Source organism: Elephas maximus, chromosome 2 (genome assembly GCF_024166365.1).
Source record: "Elephas maximus indicus isolate mEleMax1 chromosome 2, mEleMax1 primary haplotype, whole genome shotgun sequence".
NCBI lineage: Eukaryota > Metazoa > Chordata > Mammalia > Proboscidea > Elephantidae > Elephas > Elephas maximus.
The window spans coordinates 23,218,945-23,240,144 of record NC_064820.1 but is presented as its reverse complement, the minus strand read 5'-3'; the positions used below and the strand labels follow the sequence as shown (position 1 = coordinate 23,240,144).

The 21,200-nt window shown below is 35.1% G+C and overlaps 1 protein-coding gene across 4 annotated transcripts in view; it reads left to right on the top strand.

The window, feature by feature from the left end:
- LOC126063261 (cadherin-18) overlaps positions 1 to 21,200 on the top strand; it is a 1,172,813-nt gene that overhangs the window by 1,115,872 nt on the left and 35,741 nt on the right. For all 4 annotated transcript variants that reach the window (XM_049861519.1, XM_049861523.1, XM_049861533.1 and 1 more), the window contains one exon: positions 9,305 to 9,422. In XM_049861519.1, the coding sequence (XP_049717476.1) occupies positions 9,305 to 9,422 (118 nt within the window). The remainder of the gene's footprint in view (positions 1 to 9,304; positions 9,423 to 21,200) is intronic.

Here is a 21,200-nt window from a genome sequence, read left to right as displayed (position 1 = left end):
AGGAAAGAAGAGCTTGAACATAGGGCCTGAGGCTGGATATAGAATGTCAACTAGTGAAGGGATTGTGGGAATTTTGAAGGAAGACCAGAGTGGCTGAGGCACGGAAAACAAATAGGAGGCTGGCACGGGATGGTCATTTGTCTTGCATGCTGCATAACAGATTACACAAAGTTAGCAGCTAAAACAATGGGGCACATGAAAAGATGTTCAATGTCCTTAGCATTGGGGGAATGTAAATTAAAACTGCAATGATGTGTCACTAGACACTTATCAGAAGGGCTAAAATAAAAGAAAATAAAAGCAGGTGAGATGCAGAGAGACTGAATCATTCTTAACATTGCTGGGGGAATATAAAAGAGTACAGCTACTCTGGAGTACATTTTGGCAGTATATTAAAAAAAATAAACACGCAACTACCATACGATTCACCAATCGCACTCTTGAACATTTATCCTAGAAAAATGAAGACTTACGTTCTGACAAAAACTTGTATATAAATGTTATATTAATTCTATTCACAATAATACGGATCTGGAAACAATCCGTATGTACCTCAATGAGTGAATGATTAAGTAAACCGCAGTACAACCATATCATGGAACGTTGCTCAGCAATAAAGAAGGAATAAAGTGTTAATACATGTAATAAACCTGGATGAATTTCCAGAGAGCTTTTCTAAGTGAAAAAAAGCCAATTCCCCAATTTACGTAATTTATGATTGCTATAACTCAACATAAAGAAAACAAAACTAACAACTGGACCAACAAACAACATCATGATAAATGGAGAAAATAATTGAAATTGTCAAGAATTTCATTTTACTTGGATCCAGAATCAGTGGCCACAGAAGCAGCAGTCAAGAATCAAACGACACATTGCATTGGGCAAATCTGCTCTAAAAGACCCCCTTAAAATGTGAAAAGCAAAGATGTCACTTTGAAGACTAAGGTGCACCTGTCCCAAGCCATGGTATTTTCAGTTGCCTCATATGCACATAAAAGCTGGACAATGAAAAAAGGAAGACTGAAGAAGAATTGATGCATTTGAATGACTGTATTGGTGAAGAATACTGAATATACCATGGACTGCCAGAAGAACAAACACATCTGTCTTGGAAGAAATAAAGCCAGAATGCTCCTTAGAAGTGGGGATGGTGAAACTTCATCTTACGTACCATGGACATGTTATCAGGAAGGACCACTCTCTGGAAAAAGACATTAAAATGAAGAAGAACCTGAAGGAGATGGAGTGACACAGTGGCTGCAAGAATAGGCCCAAACATGGCAACAACTGTGAGGATGACTCCGGACCAGGAAATATTTTGTTCTGTTATATATAAGGTTGCTATGAGTTGCAAATGACTTGTTGGCACCTAACACAACATGATTTCACTGGAAAAATATTCTTAACATGAAAAAAAATATATGTATATATAGAAATTGGTCTTTGCCATATCTTCAGGAGGGGTAGAGGCAGCAGAGAAGTGGGTGTGGCTACGAAAGTGCAACATGAGGGATCTTGATAACAGAAATATTTGTCAACATACTGGCCATAATATTGTACTGTAGTTTTGCAAGCTGTTATTACTGAGAGGAAGAGCCCTGATGATGCAAACAGTTAAGTGCTTGGCTGCTAACTGAAAAGTTGGCTGTTCAAACCCACCCAGTGACTCAGTGGGGAAAAGACTAGGCAATCTGCTTCCATAAAGATTAAAAAAAAAAAAAAATCATTGCCACTGAGTCGATTCCAACTCATAGTGATCCTACAACACAGAGCAGGACTGCTCCATAAGGTTTCCAAGGAGGCGCTGGTGGATTTGAACCACCAACCTTTTTGATTAGCAGCCATAATACGCTGTAGCTCTTAACCACTGCACCACCAAAGCTCCAAAAACATTACAACCAATAAAACCCTATAGGGCAGTTATACTCTGTCACATTGTATCACTATAGTCAAAATCAACTTGAAGGCACCTAATGACAGCCACCACTGAGGAAAATGTTAAAGGGTATATGGATTCTCTCTACAGTATTTCTATCAACTGTATATGAATCTGTGATTACCTGAAAACAGAAAGTTTAATTAAAAATAAAAACAACCAAAAAAGACATAATGCCTTCAAAAGAATGACAATACTAAAAGCTGACCTTTCATAAAGAAAGATGAAAGTTGGACAAGAGTGGAAAGATAAATTCCAAGTTACAAGATAATGACTGACAATCCTGAATTCTTTTTCTCCCAAAAATATTAGTTGAAAATAAAGACAATCAAAAGACATACTTAGGCATGTGGATGTGAACGTCTGTTTTCAAACCTAAAATGCTAGTCACAGCTTTATAGTTGAATTTATTTATATTAGCTTGTGACCTTGAATTTTCCTTTGACCTCTCATACTGTCTACCTCTTGTTCATGTAAAAGTTCCTACAGGCATTTTCTGTACACCACACACTCCCTCTCAGTGTCACATTGCTAGCCTGAGTCCTTCAGTTCTACCCTCTACAAGGACCACTTAGCCTCTGCAGCACTTCTAAGAAATTTTATGTGACTTTGTAAATGCAAACATATTGTATGTTGCTGTTAAGTGCCGTCAAGTTGGTTCAACTCATAGTGACCCTATGTACAATAGAACAAAACACTGCCCAGTCCTGTGTCATCCTCACAATCATTGCTATATTTGAGCCCATAGTTGCAGCCACTGTGTCCATCCATCTCATCGAAGGGCTTCCTCTTTTCTGCTGACCCTCTACCTTACTAAGCATTATGTCCTTCTCCAGGAACTGGTCGCTCCTGGTAACATGTCCTAAGTACATGAGATGAAGTCTTGCCATCCTTACTTCCAAGGAGCACTCTGGCTGTACTTCTTCTAAGACAGACTTTTTCGTCCATGGTATATTCAATATTCTTTGCCAGCACCGTAAATCAAAGGCATCAGTTCTTCTTCAGTCTCCTGGCTTTATAAATGTAAACATTTTAAACAAGCAAATACAGTATTTAAGACAATGTCCTGGAGCCATAGATTCACAATAAATAAGGAGACATAGTTCCTGCCATCATAGATTTTATCTTCTTGTTGTAGTACAGTATCAAACAACTAATTTCAAAATGATTAATTGCAATTGCTATTGTGTTATGGATGTGAAATTCTGAGTGATACAAATGTACTTGTCTTGGGCACAAAATAAACCTTCCTTTTAGAAGAATTGATCTCTGAAGTGTATTTGAACCAAATGATTTATATTGTTGATAGTTGGGATCTAGTGGAAGTTGGGAAACATATAAAGCAGTAAAGAAAGAACATGGAATGATAGGGAAATCCAAAGAAAGGGCAAGTGGTTGGAGAACACAGAGCAAATGACCAAATAGGTCCTGATTTGACTACAAGGTAATTAATGGTCCCATTATACCTTAAGGTTCTTGGTTTTCTCCAAAACAACAACAAAAAAAACAAAAACAAAATAAATCATTAAATAGTCTAAAGCAGGCAAATGAAATGATATACAATTTGAAAAAATGATCATCCATTTTTTTATTTCATATGAACTTCTTAATGAAGTCACACCTATGCCATATTTTTACACAAATAATGCACACATTATACATTTTTTTGCTTACTAGGCAACACCCCATCCTATTTTTGTAAACACATTATCTTACATGTGTTATATGGGTAAAAACCCATTATATGGGTGGGCACATTATTTATGTGGACACTTATTTGTGAAAAAATATGGTATTTCTGGCTTTTTTGAGATAAAATTATCATTCACATTAGAATCAACATATGTTATTCGAAAACATTAAGTTTCCTGAAATGCCTATTTAACAACTACAACTATTGTTTATTTACTAAATTTATCAAATATTAAATCATTTTTTATATATTAATATATGCACACATATTTGAATATCTATACCTGTGTCTATATCTATATGTATACCTATATTCAATCCCAATGGGTTATGGATTCTCTTACGACTTATAACCTTTTACTCGTGATTACGCTTGTTCTTCCAATAAATTCATTAAAAAGAATATTAGTTAATATTCCTACTATCTAATATTATCTAGTATTAAATTTGGTACAGTAAATGTTAAACTAATAAAATATGCAACAATTATTTTTGAGGGATTTATGCTTTAATAAACTTATACAACTAAACAACAGAATATTAAATCCCTTTATTTGGTTTGGAGACCTGATGGCACAGTGGTTAACTGTTCAGGTGCTAACAAAAGGTCAGTAGTTTGAATCCACCAGCTGCTCCTTGGAAACCCTACAGGTTAGTTCTACTCTGTCCTACAGGGCCACTACGGGTCAGAATTAACTCAACGGCAACAGATTTGGTTTTTGGGTTTTATTTGGTTTACTTTTTTAAGTAGATGAGTATACATTCTGGAAATTATATGCGCTTTCAAAAAAAAAAAAGGAAAACCTGTTACTATCAAAAGAAAATAAAGCCACCAAAATTAAAATAAAAATTATTTTTTCATAACTTTTCCTCAGGTGAACTCATACATTACTATGTGTATAGAAATAGAATTAAATTTAAAAATGTTCCATGGATTGTTTTGGGTTAGTTAAATCCTTACTAAGGCTATTTAGCAAGTTTTAAGATTTAAGGTAACAGAAGAATGAATACATTTGAGTCCAGGCTAAATCAATTTTTGTCACTGGCTGTATATATATATAGAAACATTAAATTCAATCTTATCAATAAAATGTTCAATAAATAGAATTTGCCATAGTGTAAATCTTTGCAAAGCCTTTCTCTGATGTAATGTTACAGAACAATATTTTGTAAAAGTTTCTATTTACTTTCATAAAAGTAGTTATAATAACATTTTTCAGTGTAAAAGTATTGATCTTTTGAAGAACTCTTTCTCTAAACAAAAATATTTGAAACTTAACATTCCCTGATGAACATTCCTTGTTGTTATATAAACAGGGAGTTTGTTAATAAATTGCAATGTGTTGCGAAAAGACAAGATTTTTGGTCAGCTACACATTTTGTTATAATGAAATTTGAAATGCTGTTGTTGTTAGGTGTCATTGAGTCAGTTCTGACTCATAGCAACCCTAAGCACAATAGAAAGAAACACTGCCCAGTCCTGCACCATCCTTACAATAGTTGTTTTATGCTTGAGCTCATTGTTGCAGCCACTATGTCAATCTTCCTCCTTGAGGGTCTTCCTCTTTTCCACTGACTCTGGACCCTGCCAAGCATGATGTCCTTCTCCAGGGACTGATCCCTCCTGAAAACATGTCCAAAGTATGTAAGACACAGTCTCACCATCCTTGCCTCTGGGGAGCATTCTGGCTGTACCTGTTCTAAGACAGAATTGTTCATTCTTTTGGCAGTCCATGGTGTATTCGATATTCTTACCCAACACCACAATTCAAAGGTGCCAGGTCTTCTTCGGTCTTCCTTATTCATTGTCCAGCTTTCACATGTATATGATGCGATTGAAAATACCATGGCTTGGGTCAGTTGCACCTTAGTCTTCAGGGTGACATCTTTGCTCTTCAACACTTTAAAGAGGTTCTTTGCAGCATATTTACCCAATGCAATGTGTCTTTTGATTCCTTGACTGCTGCTTCCATGGCTGTTGATTGTGGATCCAAGTAAAATGAAATCCTTGACAACTTCAATCTTTTCTCTGTTTATCTTGATGTTGCTCATTGGTCCAGTTATGAGGATTTTTGTTTTCTTTATGCAATAGCGAAAGATTCTATGGGGAAAATATTAAACGATGCAGGAAGCATCAAAAGAAGATGGAAAGCATACACAGAGTCATTATACCAAAAAGAATTAGTTGATGTTCAGCCATTTTAAGAGGTGGCATATGATCAGGAACCGATGGTACTGAAGGAAGAAGTCCAAGCTGCTTTGAAGATATTGGCAAAAAAACAAGGCTCCAGGAATTGATGGAATATCAACTGAGATGTTTCAACAAACAGATGCAGCACTGGAGGTGCTCACTCATCTAGACCAAAAAATATGGAAGACAGCTTCCTGGCCAACTGACTGGAAGAGATCCATATTTATGCCTATTCCCAAGAAAGGTGATCCAACTGAATGTGGAAATTATAGAACAATATCATTAATATCACACACAAGCAAAATTTTGCTGGAGATCATTCAAAAATGGCTGCAACAGTATATCAATAGGGAACTTGCAGAAATTCAGGCCGGTTTCAGAAGAGGACATGGAACCAGGGATATCATTGCTGATGTCAGATGGATCCTGGTTGAAAGCAGAGAATACCAGAAGGATGTTTATCTGTGTTTTATTGACTATGCAAAGACATTCAATTATGTGGGTCGTAACAAATATGGATAACATCGCCAAGAACGGGAATTCCAGAACACTTAATTGTGCTCATGAGGAACCTTTACATAGATCAAGAGGCAGTTGTTCGGACAGAACAAGGGGATACTGATTGGTTTAAAGTCAGGAAAGGTATGCATCAGGGCTGTAATCTTTCACCATACCTATTCAATCTGTGTGCTGAGCAAATAACCTGAGAAGCTGGACTATATGAAGAAGAATGGGGCATCAGGATTGGAGGAAGACTCATGAAAAACCTGCGTTATGCAGATGACACAACCTTGCTTGCTGAAAGTGAAGAGGACTTGAAGCACTTACTAATGAAGATCCGAGACCACAGCCTTCAGTATGGATTGCAAGAAATTTGAAATAACCAATGTATATTTCATGAAAGCCAGTTGCTGGTTAATTTTTTTTTTTTTTTTCCTGGAGAGAGAGAGAGAAATAAGTGCTGCTTCTTGGTGTTTTCTTATAGAAAAACACTTGTATTTACCAGTTGTATTAACATGGGTAAATAATTCATCCCATGGAACCTTGGTTTTCTCATCTGATAAATAGGAATATTGTTAACTAGGACTAGGATTACTGTGAAGGATAAATAAATGTGAAAAAGTGCTTATCCTAGTATCTGTTTTATATTAAGAAGACAAATAAGTGTAGATGTTATTATTTATAGTATTAATATTAGTATGTGATTTTAATTTGTTGGTCAGATCAATGACATGTGATGTTGTTCCTCAGATATAAATTAAATGATAACACTAATTTACATTTTTTAATGTGTTAATAACTATGGAAAAAGGATACAAAGACTAAAATATATGATTGCTTTTAATACAAATATATATAAGAAAATATATATGTAAGTAATATTTAATATCTTGATCATTATTTGGGCAAATTGAGTTTGAAGCAAATGCTTCCCATTTTTTTTCCCTCCTATTTGGAACTTGGAGCCCTGGTGCCACAGTGGTTAAGAATTCAGCTGCTAATCAAAAGCTTAGAAGTTTAAATCCATCAGCTGCCCCTTGGAAACCCTATGAGGCAGCTCTACTCTGTCCCGTAGAGTTGCTATGAGTCTGAATTGACTTGCCGACAATGGGTTTTGGTTTTCAATTTAGTCAAATTAGTATTTCACCCCTACAACAAAAAATGAAATGTTCTTTTTGAGGTCTCAAATGAGCTGTGTATTGCTAGTTCAAAACATAAATTTTTCAGATTCATCTTATTTAGCTCCTCCAAACCTCTGAGATAATTGGATCAATTCTATAACCTAAAACACCATCTTGACTTCAATGAAAACATGCTTTCCTGGTTTTATTCCCATTGACCCTTCCTTCCTAGTACTTTTATATTCCTCCTAGTTAATCTGCCCAATTAATGTTAGGCTCATTACGTGGAGAGGAAGCTCTTATTTTTCTAAGAAAGGGCTGGAAAGAGAGCACCTATATTAAAAATACTGATTTTGCTTATTTGTTTGACTATTTACTGTTTAATAGTGAAATGATTATAAAACTTGTTGCCATTGAACCAATTACGGCTCATAGTGAACCCATGTATTACAGCATAGAACTGAGCTTCATAAGGTTTTCTTGGATGTAATCTTTTATGGAAACAGGTTGCTAGGCCTTTCTTCCCTGGTGCCTCAGGGTGACTTCAAACCACCAACCTTTGAGTCAGTAGTCCAGCACAAACTGTTTGTGGCACCCAGGAACCTTAACAGAAATGTTGTTGTTAGGTGCCGTAAAGTCAGCTGCTACTCACAGCGGCCTTGTGTATAACAGAAAGAAACGTCATCAGATCCTGTACGTTCTGCACAATCGTTGCTACGTTTGAGCCCATTGTTGCAGCCTCATGTACTTCCCCAGCAACTGGTCCATCCAGATGACATGTCCAAAATAAGCAAGAAGGGTCTCACCATCCTCACATCTAAAGAGCATTCTGGTTGTACTTCCTCCAAGACAGATTTGTTCATTCTTCTGTCAGTCCATGGTATATTCAGTATTCTTTGCCTACATAACAATTTGAATGTGTCTATTATTCTTTGGTCTTCCTTTTTCATTGTCCAACTTTTGCTTGTATATGAAGCAAATGAAAATGCCATGGCTTGGGTAAGGCACGTCTTAGTCCTCAAAGTGACATCTTCACTTCCTAACACTTAAGAGAATTCTTTTGTAGCAGATTTACCCAAAGCAGTATGTCATTTAACTTATTGACTGCTGCTTCCATAGGTATTGATTGCTGATTCAAAAATAACAAAATTAACTAATATAATTTGTCTTCATCTCTTGGGCCACCTGGAATGGTTTTATTTCTATAGCTTAACTTATTCTGCTCCTGAGCGTGCCTATAAGCCAAATTTTAGAATCGCTTTCTCTCAGTCACTAAAGATGAAAACTTAGCAGATACAGTGTTGAGTGATCTGCTTTTGTCGCTGATATTATTTTAAATATTTGGAGTGCATCACAATTCCACTGAGCATCAGGTTCCTCGTCTGCAAAATGCAGGGGCTGGATCCTGGCCTCCGAGGCCCCTTGAAACAGGAAGAAATGCAAGACTCCATTGCTTTTGCATTTACTGATTGAGACCAACATGCTCTGCAAGGCTATTCTACATCAACACTGGGATATTTATATTTGTACAAACAATACTTCATATCTCCCCAAACAGGTGTTCATACAAAATTTTAAAACTAATTGGTCCCGAGGTACTGCAGGTGATAAAGAAAATTTAAAACGATGTTTGTGCTGTCCTAGAAAATAAACTGTGAATGATTATAAATTGTGCTGTAAGATTTTTTCTAAGATCTAATGCAAGAGAACAAATTACTCGTTATTTTCATAAGTTGCTTTTGCAAACACTCAAAATGGATAAAGGGATTATACAAAAATACTTTTATCTTAGCAATTTAAAATGATGCAATATAATCAAAATCAACTCTAATTTAATATTCAGTATTTTTTTTTCTTTAGGTTATTCACACCATCAGTGCCACCGATAAAGATGATTTTGCCAACGGACCAAGGTTTAACTTCTTTCTCGATGACCACTTGTCTATAAACCCAAACTTCTCTCTGAAGGACAATGAAGGTGAACATATGTACATCTATTTTTTTTTTGATTGATGTGGTTTCTGCTTTGACTGGATACATAAAATAGGCTTGAACAGTTTTCCTGTATTCTCATCTGCCCATGAACAGCTTGCAAATAAGCATTGAAAGTCAGTTTGAAGTTAATGTGTTATGATCTGTGAATAGCTTGTATTTAAAATTGAGCCATACGTACAAATAACCCTCATAGAATTTATTCAGAAAAAAAAAAAAAGGAACGTACATGTACTATGCTCTTGGGCAAATTTTAAGAGAAATCTTCGCTGACAAACATTTTTATGAAAGCTGCTGCAATGGCTAGGGGGTAGAAAAAATTTAAATTAGGAAAAATGAAAAATATGTCTTAGGGACAGTTAGGGAAGGAAATGCAGTGGTTGAAATCATCCTGCGTTAGCAGGGCTATCAAGAAGTGCTGTACAAATTATATTTTCTTTTGTTATTATGGATATTTTTCTAAAATATGGATAGATGAATATGCATAATAGTAGAGTGCTGTGGAAATCTTTGAATTATCTTTGTTTAACCATCTGTATTGCGTGCGGGGAAAAAATAAAGAACCCAGAATTTAGGAACTGTGTAAGATTCATCATGATTTAGATTTCCTATTTGGTAGAATCCTCCAGGTTGTATAGAAGTCATCTTTCCATACCTAAGGGAAGCAATAAGCAATAAGCTATTCTGCATGTGCAGTACTCTAATTGGCATCAATGTTTTCCTTCCCCAAACTGTTTTTGACCATTTTTATCTGAATATGCTATTTGAAACTTGCATCAGAATCCCATGAAGAAACAATGGTACAAACATTTTCAAGTAAACATTTAATTCTTTCTTTGTACCCTTCTAGGAAATGCATTTTCAAACACAATAAAAAAAATAGTGGTAAATGAGAACTGATTGAAAGGAATTTCTCCCACCATTCCTAAGCTTTTTTAAAATGCCAGGACAAGGATATCAAAGTGTGCCTGTGACCATACCAAGATTTATATGAACTCACAAAGTTTGATTTTCTCTCCCATGTTAAGCGCCCTGGTTGCACAATGGTTAAGAAGAGCTCAGCTGCTAACCAAAAGGTCAGCAGCTGGAATCTACTAGTTGCTCCTTAGAAATGGGGGAATCCTATGGGGTTGCTATGAGTCAGAATGAACTTGATGGCAATGGGTTTGGAGAAATATATATATATACACACACACATATATACATATATATGTATGCATAATCACACATACATACACATATGTATAATTGAAATGCACTCGTGTATGAAAAATCCATTTAATTGACTATTATGCATTTAATGACATCTTACAATCCCAATTATATGTAGTGCAGTTAATCATGTGAAGTATGTAAAAATTTAATTTATATTTTTGTCACATTTTGAAGAAATGTACCTGTCAATATCGTTTACTTACCGCCTTGGTGTATTGAAATCCAATCTAGACACACACACTTATATTTCTATTGGATTTTCTTTTTGTTTTCCACTGAAGGTGTTACTTAATTTTACATATTGGAAATAACTTTCATTTGGTAATATTACAGTGAAAATTCAAGTCAGAATTAAAAATGTGTTAAATTCAAGCTATTTAATAAGCTACATACGTAACCCAGTACAAGAAAAATACCAAACCAAAAACCAAACCCCAGTGCCATCGAGTCAGTTCTGATTCATAGCGACAGAGTAGAACTGCCCCACAGAGCTTCCAAGGAGCGTCTGGCAGATACAAACTGCTGACCGTTTGGTTAGCAGCCATAGCACTTAACCACTACACCACCAGGGTTTCCTTTAGAAAAATAAGAGAACTTTATTATTATCGAAATCCGCATTAGTGACTAAAAGTTTTTCACACAAGATTATTATACCAGTTATTTGTAGATTCAATTAATGATTATGTTATAAATCTCTTAATTCAGTGATAAGACAATTAACCATGTTGGTTAATCACATTTAAGGTATTCCCCTCAAAATATATAAACTTTTAATAGAGTTTAGGATGCATGTGTAAAATTTTCAACATTTTCCTTAATAATACAAATAAATATTCAAATTGGCTATACTATCTCAAACACGAGGAGCCTGTGGACAGTTATATAGCGGTAAAGTTAATTTCAAGGAGCCCTGGTGGCACAATGGTTAAGTGCTCATCTATTAACTAAAATGTTGTGGGTTCGAATCCATACAGTGGCTCCAGAGCAGCAAAGACCTGGAGATCTGCTCCTGTACAGATTACAGCCAAGAAAACCCTGTGGAACAGTTCTACTCTGTCATACTTGCTATGAATTGGAATTGACTCAATGACACCCAACAACAACAAAATGAATTTCATTTATTTCTAAGAATAATTTTAAAATTGTGTAAATTGATGAAATTATAAATAACAATAATAGTTTCTCTTTGATAGAAAAAGCAGCAATTTTCTGATAAAAGTGATGCTAGTTCATTATTGTAAATAAGTGTTTTGAACAACACTTGGTTGTGCTACATAAGGCTGGTTTCTTAACCAGTCTACAACTCAGTTTACACATCCGTAAATTGTGATTAGAAATACCAACTTTGTAGTACTGAGAGAATTAATGATACCATAAGTAAGGCATTGCAGTTGAGATGGTGTCTTTTCTTCCAAATACAAGACGGTGATAGATAAAAATGTATGAAGATGAAGATAAAAATGTATAAAGCTGAAAATAAAAATATAATAGCCTTACCAAATGAATACATACATATTTCTCTGGACAACTTTAGAACAAAAATACAATGAAGTAAAAGTCAGAAAATATGGGCCCTCTGGATACTGGGTGGTTAGGCATTGTATTATATGAATTAGAATATCTTTGCATGCCCCCAAAGCCTAAAGAAAGCAAGCTCATGGAAAAAAATATAGCCATGATTTATCTGGGCCTATGACATATATGGAAATGCATATTTGAGGAAACAAAAGAAAGGAGATACAGCGTCCTAGCTAGGACCAGGGATCAGAAAGCCATTGGTTTAGCAGCATCTCCAAAACTGCTGTATGGCAAAGAATGAGTGGAGAGAATAAGAGGTTTAAGAAGACAGCAAGGAATCCATTAATCGTTGTTTATCATAAGCTTAAAGTTCAAAATTTTAAAAGATAGTACATAAAATGAGAAATAAGTCAGGAAATAGATTCATTCTGAATAATAAGAAACAAATGATGGGAAAAAGAAAACAATATAAGTTTAATCATAGGTTTATGATTATTTAAATGAAAAGAACTAATAAACATCTTTAAAAAAGACTAAGAATTGATTAAATGAAATGAGACTATGAAATAAAACAAATTTGCATGAAAATAATTACAAAATTCTTATGAAAACTATACATATCAAATATATATATAAAACTATATATGAAAATATATAGAAATGTAGTTGTGTATATTGGGACACACATATCTAGAAATGTAATTATGCTGTATATATACACATAAAGAGAGAGACAGAGAGAGACCCTGGTTGGTGCTAACAGTTAATGCACTTGGCTACTTACTAAGAGGTTGTAGGTTTGAGTTCCCCCGAAACACCTTGGGAGAAAGGCCTGGTGATCTACTTCTGAAAAATCAGCCATCTAAAACCCTGTGGAGCACAATTCTACTCTGACGAACATAGGGCCTTCATGAGTTGGAATTGATTCAACAACTGGTATATATACATATTCAGAAATATAAATACATTATATATACATACATGTATATGCACATGTATACACACACACAGAGATAGCATTACCTCTAGGCTAGATACAGAGAGATTTAACAAACTCAAATACAAAATTCATAAATTTAAGCAAATAAACCTCAAATGAAAAAATGTAATAGTAGCTATTTTTAGCTATTATTGTTGCCATTGAGTTGACCCTGAGTCATAGTGATCCTACATGCAACAGAACCAAACACTGCCCAGTCCTGCGCCACCCTCGCAATTGTTGCTGTGTTTGAGCCCAGACAGTGTTGCAGCCAGTGTCAATCCATCTCATTGAGAGTCTGCTTCTTTTTCGCTGACCCTCACATTTACCAAGTATGATGTTCTCCAGGGACTAGTCCTCCTGATAACATGTCCAAAGTAAACAAGACGATGACTCGGCACCTTCACTCCTAAATTTCCAAAGGAGTTAAAAAGAAATTAGAGCACGGAAACAATATTTGTAGGAAAATGCATGATGATTTTTCAGAATTGAAAAAAAAAAAAAGGACTTTTAGATTGAAAATAAACACCAAGAGCCATGCAGAAAAATTAAATCCACACTTGGATAGGTAAGATCAAAGAAGTCAAACCTCAAAGATAAGAAATTTAAGCTATCAGAAAGAAAAGACAGAATACTGAAAAAAGAATAATGAAATTTAAAGTGAACTTCTCATTAAAAAATACGTAGATGATAGAAGTTGGTAAAAATCACGTGCTCAAAATTCTGAAGAAAAACAATTTGCATTTGTCAATCTTCTCTATATTTACTTAAAAATAGTAAACTGGCAGAAATTAAGGAAAGATGGATAATGAAACTTTTTTCCAATATATGAAAAGAATCATTTTTTTTCACTACAAATATTTTGACAAGTATTGTATTAGTATTTGTTTTCAGGAGCTTTGTAAGAAACAATAGACAAGAGGAAAAATCCATAATTAATATTTAATTTCATGTATTACAACTTGAAGAAAAACACAAAATTAAGAGAATCAGAAGATTAAAAACAAAGCATAATTTATCAATACAGCAGAAGGTTGGAAAGGAGAATAAAAGGTACAAAGCGAAATCACAGAAAATGAAAAATTTAAAAAGTAGAAATTAATCTGACTATACCATAGTCACAATCAGGTTCATTTTATTTTTAAAAAATACACTGATATATGCTGTTTACAAGAGTTACTCCAAATTCAAAATGAGTCAGAAGCCTGATTATAAATAAATAAATAAGAAACAGTTACCCATTGCTGCACAGGAAAACAAACCCAAAACCTGGTGTCTTAAAACACTTCTAAAGATCAGCAATTTGGGCCAGGTTCTCCTAAACAGTTTTTCTAGTGTCAGGGCTTCTGTAGCCACTCTAACTAATTAATATTATGCTGAATATCATCATTAATCAAAAAAAGACAAAATGAACAAGGACAATAACATTGAGAAATAAAACCCAAGGTTATTATTGTTATCAGATGATATGATTGTCTACCTGAAAATTCAAGACGTTCTGTAAAAACACCTTAAGAAATTGTGGGAGAAATGGCCACATCTTTAGAATAAAAATACCACTCAGAATAAAACCCAAGTGCAGACTTCCTTATATATATATATAAATTAATAGAATAGCAAATACAATTTTAAATGGCAAAAATAAATGCCACAAAAGAACAAAAAACCTCTCAGATCAGTAGAGGAAAAATTCAATAATTGATGTTCAAGCTTATCATTATAAAAAAAGATGTTATTAAAAGTATAAAACATATCTGAAAAAGTAATATATTTACCATGTTAATCAAACAAAAATTCATATTTGCACATTGTCTATAAATTATATGTAAACTGAGTAATAATTTGCAATGATATGTTAATAAAATATAAATGATTCAGGATTAAGAGTAATCAATAATATATTGAAAAAGAAGATGAAGGAGGTGTAAGAGAAGAAAGAGAAAAGAAGAAAGCATATGCTAACAGATATCAGGATTTATAGAGACGTAATATTAAAAAAAATTTTTTTTTTAATATAGGTGGTCCCTGACTTACGATGGATTTCAGTTATGATGAACCACACTTACAGCCATCTGTTGTTTTTTTTTGTACATCTTAGTAATATGTACTACATACAATGTTGCAGCATGCAATTTGCTTACGTTATCATTCTGACATGTTCAATACTATGATTTACTGTTCAAAACACTCCCATATAGCAGGCTATGGACTTGTCTACAATGAATTTGGTGTCAGTGTCAGGAGTCCATCTTGTTGAGGGTCTTACTCTTTTTTGCTGACCCTCTATTTTACCAAGCATGTTATCCTTCTAGGTACACATATAACTGAGTAGAGATTAGTATCATGAAACAATTTCAAAACATAAAGTAAGTATTCCAAAATGGAAACAATTTATGTAACAGAGACTAAAGATTAATTAACAAAAGATAACTACCAAAAAGGAGTCCCTGGGTCGTGCAAATGGCTTTCCCTGGACTGCTAGCTTAAAAGTTGATGGATAGAACCCACTGAAAGGCATCTCTGACCTGGTAAACTGCTTCTCAAATGTCACAGCCTTGAAGTCCCATGGAACAGGCGTACTCTGTACACACAAGATTGTCACAAATTGGAGTTGAGTCGATGGCATCTAACAATGACTACTTGAATGGTGAATAAACACACAAAAAATGCACTCATATCTGTAAATGATCTTAGAATTCCCTGGGTGGTGCAAACAGTTAACATTCTTGGCTGCTAACTGAAAGGTTGAAGGTTCAAGCCAACCCAGATGCACCTTGGAAGCAAGGCCTGGTGATCTACTTCGAGATATCAGCTATTTGGAAACCCTATGAAACAAAGTCCTTTTCTGACATACATGGGATTGCCCTGAGTCAGGGTTGCTATAAGTCGGAGTTGCAATTTGAAGAAAAAAAAAAAAAAATTGCTGTTGAGTTGAATTTGAGAGGATAATCGTAAACATAAAAATGAGAAAAAAAAAAACACAATAATTCAGAGTCATATGCATACAATTAGCCAAAAATGAAACCAAAATCTTGCAATGCCAAGTGGTTCAACAACCAGCGGGCTACAAGAAATCCAACTTGACTTTTGCCCCAGAAGTAGTCATTATATCAATTACATTGGACAGTAAACAAATGCACCCTCTGTTTGGGAGGGAGGCACTGTCTTTATTGTTTAAATCTGTTTGCTGTACAAACATTCTTGAACAGATAATCTAGAATAAAAAGAAAGTTAGGATCTCTGTTAGCAAGACTTGAAGAAGTCTAAGGGAAACAATAGGCATTTTCTTCCATCAACTACATCTAAGCATACTTCCCCATTCTCTTCAAAAAACAAAACTCATACTTTTGCATAGAAATAAATGTAGAAGAATATTGATTTCACTTATGCTTTCGCTGGTGAAAGATTGGGAAAAAACAAAAATGATGATCAAAGTGAGAATAGTTAAATATGTTTCTATGCACGTATACAATGGAAAACCTCAGAGCAGTTAAGATAAATGAGATATGCTTGTATTTGTAACTATGGCTAATTCTCAATTATATACTGTACAGTGATATAAGAAATTTGCAGAATAGCGGTGCCTCATTCATTTATATTTTAAAAAACTCAATAAACAATGCTGTAGACTATATAAAGGCATAATAGTTAAATATACATACATAAATATATAATAGCATAATATATAATAACATATACATAAATATATAACACTGAAATATATGGTTGGGAAAGATATACTTAAAATTCAGAAGAGTAGTTAACTCTGAGTAGAAAAGGAAAGGGATAGGATTAAATAAAAATAAAAGAGGCATCTTCAACTGTATATATATATGTAATGTTTTATTTCTTAAAAGGAGATCTGAAACAAATATGGCAGAATGATATATTTTTAAAGCCAAACAATACTTTCTTTTAATTTTTACATGAGCGAAATTTTCAGTAAAACCAGTTTGGCATATCTGCTGGCATGTCATAGTCACTCCATTTTATTCGACTAGTACGTATTGCAACACTACTTACGGCAGATCAAGAACTGATGATCCCATCAGAGATGTGGTCAAGACCCAACCCCTGTTCTCAAAAACAGCTTGATCGGTAGGACAATCAGACACTGAAATGGGAAAAAGAAGAAACAGGATGTTGAACGATGACATATGACAGGTGTGCCTGTCCTGGCATAGAGGATTATGGTTAATTCCTAGAGAGAGTGATATTTAAAATGATAAATGAATGGTGAGCAGTATTGAACAAGAAAAGAGCAAAAGCTGAGAAATTTTTAGGCAGAGAGGTGAGCATGTCTAAGAGTCATAGGCTGGGAGAAGCAGTATAATGAGACCAAGGAACTGCAAAAAGTTCAGCATGGCTTGACTGTAACTGATGAGAGTGTAAATTAGACTGGCAGTAGGCTAGAGAAGTAAGCAGTAGTTCTCAACAGAGTTTCCTAGAGCATGGAGGTATTGACTTTTTAAAAAAAAAAAAAAATTTGCTTTGTTTTTTCTTTGTTTGATTTTTTTTTCCTTTAATTAATTTTAAGTGCAATGGAAGCTGTGGAAATTATTTAAGCCGGGGAATGGAATAGTAAGATTTTTAAATCTTTCTGGTTGCTCTGTAGATAATGAATTGTAATGGTGGTATCCTCAATTAAAAAAAAAAATAAGGTCGGCATTGGGTCAATTATGACTCACGCTGACACTGTGTGTGTCAGAGCAGAACTGTGCTCCACAGGGTTTCCAATCGTTGGCTTTTCAGAAGTAGGTCACCATGTCTTGCTTCCAAGGTGCCTCTGAGTGGACTCAAACCTCCAAGGACACAAGCCTTCAACGTTTCCATTCGCGACTGAACATGTTAAGCATTTGTACCACCCAGGTACTCCAGTGGTGGCGGTTGTTGTTAGTTGCCATTCAGTCAGCTCCAAGCTGCAGCGACCTTAGTACAGAATGAAGCATTGTCCAATTCTGTGCCATCTCCATGATCTTTGATATGTTTGAACCCATTGTGGCTACTGTGTCAATCCATCTCATGGTGAGTTTCCATTTTTTTCACTGTCCCTCTACTTTACCAAACATGACATCTTTTTCTAAGAACTCTTCTTTCCTTACAATATATCCAGAGTAAGCAAGAGAAAGTTTCGCCATCCCTGCGTCTAAAGAACGTGATGTCATTCATCATTAATTGTAATTATTATGAAATACTGTCAGACCATGGGGCAGTTTTGTCTTTATGTATGTCAATGCCAGCACTTCTTAGAATTTTTGAGTCCTCCGCTTTCATTCTCCATGGGGTTATTGCTTTTCTTCATGTCTTACAGCAGAGACACCAACTTCTCTTTTGTTTCAAACTGTCTTTTCTAGGGTGCTCATATAATAAGTAGTCTTGGAAGATAGACATAGTGTTTTCCTAAAAAACACAGAGCATATTTGTTTGCTGTAAGTGAAATAAGGATAATGAATCTCTCTGGAATAGAGTTTGGGCACATTTCCTTGAAATTCATTATTATGATTTAGGTTTCCCAAGCTCAGAGTCTCTCAACTGTGACACATCCCATTGTGTTTACAGCGCATACCTGGGATCCTTCATAACACTTCTGTTTACCTTTGGTTACAAGGGTAACCAGTGTGAACGATATTCTAAAACTGCTTGTTATGCTGTGAGTAATAAAGCCCTTTGTCTGTAACCCGGGAGTCTTGTGTCTTCTGCCAGCATCTATACAACTGTGGCAGACTGACTTGTTTTCATGTAAGTATGGTAAAATCACAGACTCTACATTCATTGACACTACATTGGGCTAATTCCTAGTAGAAACAACTATATAACTATCTAGTATGTATGTACAATCAACTTATCCCAGAGTTGGATACCTTAATAGAGTTATATATGGTAGCTAATTTCCTCTTGCCTACTAAGATCTTCTCCCCCATCTATAAAAAAAAAAAAAAATTTTTTTCCTATACCGTAAAGATATTTCCCTATCCATTGCCCAGTTCTTTTTGCTAAATAACTGAGTTTAAAACAATGTTTCATGTTTTTTGTATCTTCCTGAACCCCATTACATTTTTCCTACCACGTGTTCTATCCCCTCATTAATCTGGATTCTGCTACTTTGACTGCTGGAGAACAAATGTCTTCTTGAATGTTCCTCTCTTTTTATATAAGCATGTATTTATTGTGGACCTAGTTTTTATTACTCTGGAGCCCTAGCGGTGCAGATGTTAAGAGCTGTGGCTGCTAATGAAAAGATTCATATTTGAAATCTACCAGCTACTCCTTGGAAACTCTATGGGGCAGTTCTAATCTGTCCTAAAGGGTCATTATGAGCTGGAATTGACTAAAGGGCAAAAGTTGTTTCGTTTTTGTGTTTTGGTAATATATAGTGGGAATATCATGATAGAAAACATATTACCTGCATAGGGCTGATGATCTGCTTAGGGAAGCAAGAGTCCTACTAGAGAAAATGCATCCAAGCCAAGAAAATGTGGTCCAACCACACTCGTCTACTTGTTATTCATTTTGGTCTTTACGGAGATGTAAATCTGTGGTGAAATTTTCTATCTCTCCTTCTATATTTCCTATCTTTGCCTCTACCTTCCTACACATACAAATCTTAACAGCTTTATATTCATTGTTGGTGTCCCTTAATGTCTAGATCAGTGTGGGTTATTTTGGGGGGAGATGGGGTGGGGAAGAAGGGGCTGTGACACAAGCTCTTCTTTCTTGACATGTCTAGTAATTTTTGTTTGAATCTCAAACACAATGTGTCAAACTAGAGAAGGCTCAAATGACACTATATTTCTCTGGAGACTTTTCACCATTTTCTCAGATAATCAGAGAGGAGGATTATCATTTTGGCCGTCAGAATCTGACCTGAGACGAGACTTATTCGCAGTTCTGTTTAGGTTCCGTCTATCTCTTATCGTCCCTGTTTCTAGGGCATGACCCTCTGGGGCTTTCAAATGAGAATCTATATGTGTGCTAAGGCTGCTTACTCTGGTACTTAACTTTAACCATTGTCTGCTCAGCACCAGAAATGCCAAAAAAAAGGGCAGCGTTGTTTTCCAGGTATTTTTGGCTTAAGGTTTTAACTTCCTTTACAGCACAGCTTCCAATTTAACAAATGCCTTTAGTGAAAATCATCTATGTGTTTGAGGCCCCTCAATTTTCAATTCAATTCTAAGACCAGGAGACTTCCAAAAGCTCTCCTGGTTTCTCTGTGCCCAGCCTGGAATTCCAGCCTCTTGCTAATTCTCAGAATCAGCGAACGCTCCTAGAAGAATACAAGCCTTGTAATCAATAGTTCACCTCTCCATATTTCCTCCCTCCTTGGAATCTTAACTCCTTTAGTAATCTTGCTTCAGCAGCTTTCTGGTGCATTTAAACATATTTTGTGAATATTTCTGGCTGTTCTCTTTGTTATCAACATGAGTATTAAGCATTCAGAAACTAATTATTTTACCCGTAACTATTGTTTTTGTTTTGTTAATAAGGCTATTTGATGATAGTATTATTAAATAATTCTGACATAAATTGGTCTTGAATGAAAGAACACAATTCAATAACAATCTAATTATCATCAAAATGATGCTACTTTGATGTTCTCTAGTATGCTACAGACTTTTTTTTAAAAGATTTAATTATAATTGGTTCAGAATCCCCTCCCAGGTACTGAATAAAACCTAGTACCTCTCCAAAATATTTGTGGGTTAGGGTGGGCGTTTAGTCACCTTTTGTGTCAATTGCCATTTTCAAACAAATCAGCCCTTTCTCTGGCTCGTGTTGCTCCTGTGTGTCTTCTGTGCCACCTATAATGCTTTACTCCCCAGAGCACCACATGCTGAAAGAGCAAACTACTACTAAAGGTTTGGGTCTACAGACTGCAGTGAAACAGCGGCCACAGAAAGAAATACCAGAAGGCAGAAACGTAGCCTAAGAATAACTTCCGACTCACTTTTTCTCCAAAAATTTTCCTGGGGTAACACTCCTAAACAAGCTTGGCTTATGGATGGAACCTGAATGTCACTTCCAAAGCTGAGTAGCTTTGAGATTTGCAAAAAT